The sequence below is a fragment of the Octodon degus genome, unplaced genomic scaffold (assembly GCF_000260255.1).
Source record: "Octodon degus isolate 3935 unplaced genomic scaffold, OctDeg1.0 scaffold00010, whole genome shotgun sequence".
Classification (NCBI taxonomy): domain Eukaryota; kingdom Metazoa; phylum Chordata; class Mammalia; order Rodentia; family Octodontidae; genus Octodon; species Octodon degus.
The window spans coordinates 27,830,481-27,842,426 of NW_004524586.1; the positions used below are offsets into that span (position 1 = coordinate 27,830,481).

The 11,946-nt window shown below is 40.8% G+C and overlaps 1 protein-coding gene across 2 annotated transcripts in view; it reads left to right on the plus strand.

Moving 5' to 3' along the window:
- The window catches only part of Shtn1 (shootin 1), a 112,256-nt gene that overhangs the window by 46,175 nt on the left and 54,135 nt on the right, over positions 1 to 11,946 (plus strand). For both annotated transcript variants that reach the window (XM_004625647.2, XM_023709001.1), the window contains exons 5-7: positions 3,589 to 3,757; positions 5,607 to 5,704; positions 7,963 to 8,044. In XM_004625647.2, the coding sequence (XP_004625704.1) occupies positions 3,589 to 3,757; positions 5,607 to 5,704; positions 7,963 to 8,044 (349 nt within the window). The remainder of the gene's footprint in view (positions 1 to 3,588; positions 3,758 to 5,606; positions 5,705 to 7,962; positions 8,045 to 11,946) is intronic.

Below are 11,946 nucleotides of genomic sequence, written 5' to 3' on the forward strand. Positions count from 1 at the left end.
TTTTTGTGGAACCGGGGATTGAACTCAGGTCCTTGTGCTTGCCAGGCAAGCGCTTATTCTACTGAGCCATCTCCCCAACCCCTCCTCTGCCTTTGTTTTTGACAGCGTTTCCACAAGTGCCTAAGTTGCCCCTGCTGGGCTTAAACTTGCAGTCATTCTGCCTCAGCCTCCCAGAGTGCTGGGAGTACAGGTGTGGGATGCTGTGACCCTCTAACTTCACAGTTTCCTTAAAACAAGTTTCTTTTGCTAAAATATCTAGATTAAACTAATAAATGTAAGCCAGTTGTTTTAAGTCATATGATCTAAAGCCAATTAATGTGCTTACTTTTTTAAAATACATTCTTTAAAGTATAAATGCCTATTATAAAAGCCACTTAAATTTTAATACAGTAATAGGTTCAGTTGCTGTAAGCTAATAAAAAATTCATTTTGCCTAGTGGTTTAGAAGGGTTCCAAACAACAAGTTGTATACTATTACCTGCAACTTAATGAATAACTGTGATGAAATTGCTTAGCTAAAATTTCTGAATCCAGAATTCTCAAAACTCTGCAAGATAGTATATACTTGCCTAAGGTTTCATGTATGTAAATGTTTTGTTTATTCTTTCAAAATATGAAAATTATGTTTCAGAGAAGATTTAAGAAGGTTTCTGGGGGCTGGGGAGATGGCTCAGTAGAATAAGCACTTCCTTGGCAAGCTCAAGGGCCTGAGTTCAATCCCCGGTTCCACCAAAAAAAAAAAAAAAAAAAAAAAAAAAGAAAGAAAAGCCCCCCCAAACAAAAATAGAACGTTTTGGGGTAGTTGTATCGTATATAAATGGTAACTGATGGCTGGAATGTGGTGCTTAGTCATTAAGGCACCGAGTTCTGAGGCATTATGAGGCATGAGGTTCTATTGAGGGCAGAATTGGTGACTATCCTAGTTTGATTTTTGTTGTTGTTTGTTTGTTTTGTTTTGAGACAGGGCCTTGTTATGTAGTTCAGGCTGTCCTAGAACTCCCTGTGTAGTTCAGGCTGGCCTTAAAGTCCTGCAGATCCTCCTGCCCCAGCCTCCCTCGTGCCTGGGATCACATGTGTGTGCCACCACACCCAGCAGAATTGTTAGTTGTGCAGTATTATTGTGATCGTGGTCTGTAAAAGAATGTATTACGGACCAGATAGAAAAGCAAGAGTATTTTCATGAACATCCTAGAGGAAGAATAAAATGTGCAGATGCATAACTTTGGTGGAAGAAAGCTGGCTAAGACTGATTTCCAGATGATAATTGGACATACAAAATAAAGCTCATTTCTTACTATTAATAGCTAACACCTACTGAAGTTTTGCTGTTAGTTACTGTGTTAAGGGTTTTTTTCTGTAATGTCTCATTTCATCTTTGTATTTGTGGGTAGCACTACCTCTATCTTTAGTTTATTGATAAGGAAACCCAGACAGTGAAAAGACTGAAAAGTTGATTTTGGAGTCAGTGATAGAATTTGATTGTGGAGCTGGGTTGTGTACTAAAGCATCCTCTTGTTCAGCATCAATGGTTCTTAGTGTTGATGTACATCCGTGTCTCCTGGGAAGCTCTGAGAAAGTTTTTATGTGAGGTCCCATGGCCGGAGATTTTGGAGTGATGTAGACATCTAAGCATGGGGATTTTAAAAAGCTTTCTAGAGGTGTTGATGTGCAGAGTTGGGAACTATTAGTTTAAATATTGGGAGGCAGAATTAGAAATTTTCTTGTTAAATTCTAACATTCAGAAAAGATGGCATAGTTGACAGGAATTGACAAGAAGGGTCATTTAGCTGAGAAACCCAAAACAGCATTTTTCATTTTATGGAAGAGAGAAGATTAGGAGTCTCTGACCCTCATCTCGTGTACCTGATCCTCTGGTGTAATGTGGGATCTTAAGAGCTGGGTCAAAAGGAAGGAAGAGGAACAAGTCTGTCTATTCTTGGAGTAGAGCATACCTGTCTTCCCAAGAAGGAAGGGTTTATGGTCATTTCTAAGAGATTATTCTTGGTTCTCCAGAGAGGAGAGGAAAACCTCTTAGGCCTCAGACCATGCCCCTTGGGATGTTTAATCTATGTATCTTTGGGATATGGATGACATTTTGTAGCTTGGAGTGGCCTGAGAGAAACCTTGAGGAGGGTTAATAGGATCACAAATGCAGAGCGACAGCCACATGATAGCGTTCTGAACATCTTCTGGTATAAAGTTTGCAGTAGGGAAGAATAGTTGTATTTCCAGTGGATTATTTTCCTCTATTTCTGATGTCGTTTTTTAAATTTGAGTGGTGGTCAGTGACTTCAGTAAAAGAAATGCATTGTGTTTTGTTTGTTTTGGTTTTGTTTTTCTTTTTGCGGAACCAGGGATTGAACTCAGGCCCTTGCACTTGCCAGGCAAGCACTTATTCAACTGAGCTATCTCCCTGGCCCCTACATTGTGTTTTTATAGCTCAGCAATGTATGTTAGGAAAAATCACTTACTAACTAGCTTCATTTGCTTACGAGAAGACCTTTTAATTTTCAGACTTAGGAAGAAAAAAACTTAAGCCCAAATTTTCCTTTTGTGGACACAGGACCAAGGTTGGTCTTTTGCATGTACATTTTTATATACATAAACACCTCAAGAGAGTGGTGGTAGTTGAGTAACTCAAGCTAAAAACCCACTCATTTCTACATCAGAGAACGACAAATATATTAACAAATTAGGATTCCTTTTGGCTGCTATAAATTAGAACTCTTGTAGAGACACTAGAAGTAGATCTTGAACTATTTTTACTGTGTGTTATTAAGACTCCATACAGACAGCAGAAACACATCTTGAACTGGCTTATACAAGAAAGGATGCTGGGCTTGGTGGTTCATGCCTGTTATCCCCCTTCCTTCAGTGACTTTTTTGCCTTTGTTTTTGTTTTTTTGCCTCTCTCTGCGCGTCTACTTCATTTTTGGCTTTGCTGTAGATTATCTTCTTCTGTTCATCAACTCGGTAAAGGAGTGTGGTTTCCAGCATCTGCCATGTATCCAGACACAGAGAAACTCATGTCTCCGTTCTAACCAAATTTCTGGAAAAGAGATGTGGTTGGCCAAGCTTGGGTCACATGCCTAATCTCTGGCTCTAGTAGCTGTGACCAGTGGTGTAGAGTGCTGGGAGTGGGGGGTGTTTGCTCATAGAAATCAGGTAAGGAAATGGAGAAGAGTAATAATGTCCAGAAGAGAAAAATGCTAGGCAAACAGACATTTAAGAAGTATTCTTAGCAAAGCAACAAACTGAGCATTTATTGAAATGAAAACCTTTATTAAGACTACTAGTGACTAGAAATACAGGGTGTTTTATCTTAATTCCTTACATTTCTTATCACTTTAAACTAGCATTTCTCCTTGCTACTGGCTGTAATCCAGGTATCAGGTCTTACATAAAGTTGTACACTCAACATTAAATTGTACAAATAAAACCTTTTTTAATGAATCTGATAATTGTTATGTCATGGTGTGAATGTTGATAAATTTGTAAGACAAAAATACACTTAATTTGTCTATTGTTTAAAAACCAAGATACTCATTTAACTGCTATTAAAATAACCGTTTTTATATTTTGTCTTAGCTAAACAAAGAAAATAAAACACTGAAGAGAATCAGCATGTTATACATGGCCAAGCTGGGACCTGATGTAATAACGGAGGAGATAAACATCGATGATGAAGAGCCCACCACAGACACAGACAGCGCTGCTGAGCCCTGCATCTCAGTGCAGTGTCAGAAGCAGATCAAAGGTGAGACGCGTTGGTCAGTTGTGGAGTGAGGCTTTCACTCCTCTCAGGACAACGCTTGTCAGCCATGGCTGCACAACCTTGACTTAACATCAGAATGACTTGAGGACTTTAAAAATACCAGTGCCTGGGTCCTGCCATCAAAAAGTTCTGATGTCCTTGTCACAGTGGGAGCATGGCTAAGAATCAAGGTTGAAGCACTTATTCTTTGTGAGTTGCATTGCGTTTGGAATTAGGCATTTTTGAAAGTGTTGTCTTGACAGAAGTAGTCAGACCATAACCTTGTGAATGTGGATCATGGGTTAAGATAGTTTTGTGAAACAAACAAACAAAGAATGGATAAAAATGTAATTAGCCATGACTGGGGGCCTGGGGGTATAGCTCAGGTACAGTGTAGCTTTAGCACATGTGACTTCCTGGGTTCAGCTCTCAGCACCAAAATGTGTGTGTGTGTGTGTGTGTGTGTGTGTGTGTAGCTATCACTCCTTTTTGTTTGGTTCTCTGTTGGACTCTTGGAAGGAAAGGGGAGGATGTGCCCTCCATGAGTATTCCTTCTGATGGCGCAGGGAGCAAGAGTTGGTACTTAACCACTGGTGGCTGGCAAGTAGCGGTGTGGGGCAAGATTATATGACACATCTCTTCACTACACATTAATTTTATTCATGTACATATAACATTGCTTATGTTAAAGATCTTTTGGCTACATCGAACATTTTTGACTGCAATTCAAAGTAGAACTTAGTAGTTTGAGACTTAAATTTTTAGTTGATAGTATAAAGACAGCCTGTTACTCAAGTTTACCTGACTCTTCAACTCCTTAAACAGAGACAGAATAGATTTTATGTTGGTTGGGAGGGAGAGGAAGTTTAAAAGATTTCCTTTGGTTCATTATTCTCCCTTCTGTCAGGTCTTAATATGGTCTCATGTTCTTCCTTCTGGAATTCTCTATTGGTTAGTGGAGAAAGTGCTTTAAAACTAAGTCTTGGAGAACTTCTTTAACCTAGGCTCATGTAAAAAGTTTAATTCAATTTATAAATAACCACATAGCAGGTTACTTAGTGCCCTGGAGAAAGATAGGAAATTAAATGCAGCTCAGAGCTAAGTGGCAAAACAGTGGGCCTGGGTATAAATTTAAGTAGTGCATGCTAATCCATGTTTATTTTTAAATATTTCAGTGTCAGAGGTAATTTAACACCAGAACCTTTTGTATTTAGAGGTGCTAATATTTTCCTTCTAGCAATACATTTTTTCATTAAAATTTCCAATAATAAAAATAGAAATAAATTAAGAAACAAAATACCCACAACTCTGGAGAGAAAATTACTAGAATTAACCCTTCTTTATAGTTTTGAGTCAGTTCAAATAATGTTTAAGGGCTATAAATTGGCAGTAAGTCAAGATTTTTTCTTTAAATCAAACTCTCCAAATTATTAACTGCCCAATTGTTTGTTTATATTATATTGTGACAAGAGCCCATGGCCATTTTGAAATAAAAAAGAAATTAGTACAATGCCTTAATTTGTTTTACTAAAAGCTTGAAATTTTTACTTCTCAAATGCCAGATAATTTTCTAGAATGTGGGTTTGATAGCTTGCAGAGGAAGCTTAATCTGGATCATTTAACATAGATTGCCTGGTATAAAATTATTAATAACCATGGACCCACGGGGTAGGAGGCACACAAGTAAGGCTCCTGTTGTCCTTCAGTTCTTCATTGTCTTTTTAATTGTTAAATAACCTTGACCATGAGCTACACATGGACTGGCATTTTCAATTGTTTTGAGCAGTTTGATTTCTTCTTTTAAAAATAAGCTTCTTTGTATTTTCTTTATTTCTCCTGATAAAAAATGCAGAACTTCGAGATCAAATTGTATCTGTTCAGGAAGAAAAGAAGATGTTAGCCATTGAGCTGGAGAATCTCAAGAGCAAACTCGTGGACGTAATCGAAGAAGTATGTATCTGAGGCCAGAAAGGCCAAGCTTTTAATGATTTCAACCACAGCGCCAGTTTAGGCGCTGGCAAAAGTTAAGAACATGCTATTGGAGGGTAATTTTTGACATGAGGACCATGTGCCAACGTTAGTCCTCTCTCTGGCCCCCTACTTGAGGTACACAGAGCAGCACAGCACGGTGGTGGCGAACCTACATCACACATGCTGTAGCAAGCTGTGTGTATCATTGAAAGTACTCAGAAGTTCACTGTCACTACTATAGAAATTGTGATCATGAACATTCATGACCACTACTCAGCTTACTAAATAAAACACTAAAATAACACTGACATGCTCAGGCCGGCGAGATAACTCAGGGGATTACTAAGCACCCGCTTAGGCAAGCGCAGGACCGGGGCTTGGTCCCTGGCACCGCACACTGCGCCTCCCCTGCCCCTGGGTGCACTGAGCTGGCTATGGAGACCAGGAGTGGTGGTATACACCTGTAATTCCAGTGCTAGGGAGACTGAAAACAGAAGGATCACTACAAGTCCGAGCTGTGAAGCGAGACCCTGTACCAAATTAAAAAAAAAAACAAAAACAACAAAAAAAACCCTGACTTGTTTCCTTGTCCCCATTTTTTCCTACAGGATGCAGATTGGTAGCTGTCTTTTAAAGCCATGCACTTTGCTTTTTCTGGCAAAGAAGGAGAGTATTTTGGTAGGGGACGTTTGGCTCAGTGGAGAGAGGGGCTGTCCCTCTGTGTCCCTGCCACACTGGTTAGATGGTAGACTGGGCTCAAGCAGAAATTTGGAGTTTTCTGGGTTTTTTCTCCAACTGGTTTTAAGACCAGGCCACACGTTGGCTTTTATTTGCCATCATAACCTTGATTTAACTTGTGTCTGTGGTGGTCAGACTTGGTGGCCCAGAACTTGCTGGCTGATGTGCGGTATCGTCTTGGTGACGGCATCAGAAGGCTTACAGGTAGGGCAGGTGTTGACCTCACGGTGAGCAGCCTCACCTGGCCACCTCCCTCCCTCCCTCCCTCGGATTTTCAGTTTCTTGAAGGGCAGGATGGGAAGACAGATGGGAAGTGGCGGTCATCAACCTCCCGGCTGCTCTTTTGTGATGGCAGCGAAGCAACACAGAGGATGGGAGGAAGGCTGATGCCCCCTGGAAGGGGCTGTGCTGCTGAGTAGTGTGTATGTCCGTTATTTGAGCAGAAGTAGCAAGCAGAGAGAGAAGGCGGTTCCCGGGCTGTCTAGATGTGCTGGTGGTGCACCCGGGATCCTGCGTGGCCTTAGTGTGTTTCTTGAGTGTGACCTGAAGAGGGACAGAGAACACACCTGGTGCACTTTATCCCTCAGGGATGATGACTTATTGATGAGTCACTCTTCTCCCTCTTAGAGATTATTGGAAGGCGATTCTGAGATTATTTTTCTTACAGCCATTTCAGATATTTGAAAGGTGTAAGAAACAAAGTAGGGAGCATTCTTAGATGTACTTCTTGGTGTAACGCAGAAGCCACTAGCACACTTAGGAGAACTTGGGCGTACCGCTTTCCGATGGTATTTGCCCCTGCCCAGCTTCCCTAGGCAGCTATTTTGAACTTGATGTTTATCATTCCACAGTATGACTTTACAGGTCCAGTACAATACATGCTATTCTGAGTGTTTTTAGACTCTCAGAAATGTACCTTTTTAAATTTGGCATAATGTATTTGAGATTTAGTCACTTTGATCTGTGTAACTTTACGTTCTTACTTTTTAAAATGGTCTAATGGTATTCTCCTATTGATTGATAGCAAAGGTTATTTGACAAATTTATATTGTGGGGGGCTATTTTTATTTGTGTTTTGAGCTAAAAGTCATCAAAGCTTAGAGTACTGTTTTGTTTTTTAATTTTAGAAGTTGTTGTGTGCCTTACTTAGGCCATAAGCCATCCGAGTTTAGAATGAAACCTCAACGTTAGTATTAGACCTAAATATTTGTGAATGGCTGGATCTTTATATTAAAAAGAAGAAAGAGAATCACTGCTGCTAGATGGCTAGAATGCCACCTGGAATAGGGCTGGTGGGCCTCAGGTGCGCACCCTAATGTGAATGGCCGCCTCAGAACTGTGGAGGAGAGCTTTCGGGAAGGCTTAGCGCAGGAAGGCGGGGTCTGCTTGACGTTGTAACTTCATGCTGCAAGCTGAACAGCCCCTTAGTATCACTTATCGCTATATGTTGTGTCTTATAATTTTGGGTGTTTTCTCGTCTCAAAATCTTACATTTTTAGGTAAATAAAGTTAAACAAGAAAAGGCTGTTTTACACGCAGAAGTTCTTGAACAGCGAAAAGTCTTAGAAAAATGCAACAGAGGTATGTCTTTCTAATCTTTTTTTTTTATAAACACATATGTAATTTGTTTTGTTTATATATATTTGTTGTCATTTTACACTTGTGCTTAAAGATTCCTGTGGCCGAAATTGTTTTCCTAGCAGCAAATCTCTAATTCCTACTGTTTTATCACTAGGGATATTTAAAAGTGACTTCACTTGAGAAACTTAGAACCCACTCTTTTTGAAACTTCAAACATAACCTACTTCCGTCTATCCCGGGACTGTGCCATTTTGGCTTTTCTCTCTTCATTTACAATTTTTTTTTTCTTTCTTTTTTTTTTTTTTTTGCTGTACTGGGGCTCAAACTCAGGACATTGCACTTGCTAGGCAGGTACTTATACCGCCGAACTATCCCTGCAGCCCCTGCATTTATATATTTGATAGGTTATTTAATAAATCTCAAGCCAGATGGGATTAGGCTACTTACATAAATATATAACATGGCATGAATGTTTCAAATTAAGGCGAGTGAGAAATGGCCCACGTAAAGTGAAAATACAAATCGATATTCAGGGGCACGGTACTTGCTCTGAGGCCTTGCAGAGTCCTGCCTTTGTGCCTGAGGTCTGCCTGAGTGTGCTGTAGCAGCCAGGACAAGGAAAGTCATTGAGCGTTTAAATCAGTTGCATAAGCCCAAACCTAATGGTCAGAAAAACCAGCCCCATTCCCTTGGTGAGAAGGAAATGTCTCCGGTGGCTACTGTCAGAGGAAACTCTGTCTTTCAGTTAACAGTCACCTTATCCTTACAGTAAAACAGAATCAGGCTTGTGGGGCTGCTATGTATATCAGTATATATATATGTATATGTATTAGTTTAATATGTAATGCTGAAGTACAGTTCTGCCAGAGTAATCCTAAGGGAGAAGGCTATTAGTCTTTCTCTTGCTTTAACAAAGTATCAAGGCTGGGTACGTGATAAAGAGAAAAGGTTTATTTAGCTCCCAGTTTCAGGGTTGGAAGAGCGCCGCATGGCGCCAGCATCTCTTCACTCTGGCGAGGACCCCTTTGATTGGTCAGAGGAGAGGAGATAGCACAAGGTGGGAGTACAGGTTGAAAGGGAGCGATGACGTAGCACAGTGGAAGCCAGAGCCCTGGGCGGGGCTGGTCCTGGCCTTTTAACAGCAACGGACTCTAGTGAGCACCAGCCTACGCCCCACGACCAGGATTCATTTCGCCTTAATGCAGCATCCCCAGTGATGTAGGTACCTGGCACCAAGTCCCACTTGTTACAGGCTCCACCACCCCTTTTTTAATGCTACCCCACGGGACTAAGCTTTGAACACAGACACCTTTCGTAGAACAAACCGCATCCAAGCCATAGCAGAGATGTGAGATGCTGCTTTGGTTTCCTAGCTCAGAAGCTCTGATGCTAAGAGGAAACCTTTCAGCCCCGAGGCCTTCCACACTGTCATTGGTGGTGGCCCTTAATCATTGCACCATTCGTTGGCTGGGAGTTTTGAGTAGAAGACTATCGTTATGGTGTCAGAGCTGCGTCACACTGTAGATTTTCTTCAGGTCTTACTTGATCTGTAGAGAGAATTGGGTCGAAGATTTTGCAGCCCAGATGCACTGTGCTCGAAACAGGGTTCTGGGGGCTGGAGAGATGGCTCAGTGGTCTAAAGCACCTACTTGAAACAAGCTTGGCAAAGCACAGGGACCGCGGTTCGATCCCCAGCACCACATGCCAGCCAGACCCGCCCCCTGGTGGGCTGAGCTGGCCACACACATACACAATAAATAAATGTAATAAATAAAAATAAATAAATATTAAAAAAAAAAAAAAGAAACAGGGTTCTGGAGAGGTGAATCACATGGCTGTTGTCCTCAGAGAGCCTTCCATCTAGGAAAAGAGCAGGTAGATAAATAAATACACCAGGAGGCTCAAAGCGATTTCTTTTAAAACTGCAAGTCAAAGGAACCTGAATATGTGAAAATTCACTTTTTATTATAGCATTCTGAACATAGAAAAGAAAGTCAATTATCTTGCCCAGGGTTTCAGGTAGTCCAGCTTGTCTTTGTTTGCTTCATGAAGTTTCTCTTTTAAATACGCTTAAAAATCATTTAGCTCTCAGGGACCTATAATTCACAACACAAATCACCACCTACATTACTTTCCTTGAGTAAGACTATTCGGCTTTCGTCTGAGAAGGCCGTAGATTTATAGAGTGCAAAGTCTAAAATTCTATGTCATTACACAGCAAACCAGTCCTTAGTCAGTTAGGATTGAAGTGCCCTGGCGGCACAGCGTATGGAAGCAGCCGTTCCCAGGGCTGTGGAGAGATGTGCTGGCCTGACTGGGCTGAGGATGGAGGGGTCTCGCCACAAGCAGAGGCTTGGTGTGCGCTCTCCGCGCTGTGCCTCGTGTCGTCACATCTCTGTCTACATCTTTGCATGGTTGTGTCTCAGAGTAGCCCCTGAGCATCAAGGGCAGCAAGGAATTAACAGTGCTTTTATCTGACAGGCCCCCCCTTCCATTTGGAAGGGTTCTGTCCTGTGGTGATTCTTTAGTACACAGCTCTTCTTCTTGGCCTGAATGGATCCAAGTCTCTTTGTCTCCTTTATAAACAGGAGGACACTTAAACACACCAGAGATGTGTGCATATAAGTATGCACATGCTTTTTATTAGATTATATACTTTTTATTGGAAGGTTTAAGTTAATGGGGGAAATGAAAACTCTTTAAGTTTAGAGATAAGTACCATTAATATTTTAGTGTATATTCTTCCAACTAAAGAAAAGCTGCTGTTCCGGCCTTGCACACTGAGACAGCAGTGAAGACTGGGCGTGGTGGCCTGCGCCTAAAATCCCAGCTCTTAGGAGAGTGTAAACAGGCGGATCACTACGAGTCCGACCTAGTAGTGAGATCCAGAACACCCTGTAGACCCTTTCCTAAAAAGAAAAAGAAACAGAAACAAGAAAGGCTGTATTTATATTAAATTTTTGCTACATATGTTTATAATAAAGAGCTCTCATAAGAGAATCTACTGGTGCCTTCCAAGTCCCTGAATATCCCTTTCTACTCCCACCTCTCCTTTTAGTTTTTACTATTTTCTTTATAGTTTTGCCAAGTACATGTGTATCCTTAGAGTTACATTAGGGGGCCGGGAAGATGGCTCAGTAGAATAAGTGCTTGCCTGGCAAGTGCAAGGGCCTGAGTTCAGTCCCTGATTCCACAAAGAAAACGGACCCTGTAGCGTTATATTATTTAGTCATGCATGTTTTTGAACTTCATAAAATTGGGATAATTTTGTATATAACCTCTGAATTTTCATGTTTGTGAGATTCCTCCCTGTTGAAAGGAATAGTTGTGGGAGGTTTATTTTCACTACTGCATTATATTCCATTAGACAACTATAACAAGGTTTTTATATCCACTCTCCCCTTGTTGGATATTTCAGTTATTTCTAGTTTGTTGTTATTCTAAGTCATGTGTCATGAAAATTCTACCCGTTTCTTGGTGTATGTCCAAAAATTTCATTGCACAGGTACTAACTGTAATATTTTATCTTCAGTTTCACCACATATTACTTAGCAAATCAGTCCATCAGCTTATATTCTGGTTAGCAGTATGTTTGTTCCTCTTGGTCTATATATTTTCCGAACTTACTTAAACCATGCTTTTTATTTTTATTTATTTATTTATTTTTATAAATTTTATTTATTTTTTATTTTTTTTATTTGTGTGTGTGTGTGTGTGTGTGTGTGTGTGTGGGGCCAGCTCAGCCCACCAGGGGGGGGGGCTGGCTGGCATGTGGTGCTGGGGGATTGAACCGCGGTCCCTGTACTTTGCTAAGCTTGTTCTAAGTAGGTGCTTTAGACCACTGAGCCATCTCACCAGCCCCAGCAATATATTTTTAAAAACTTTTTTCTTTGGTATGTTAG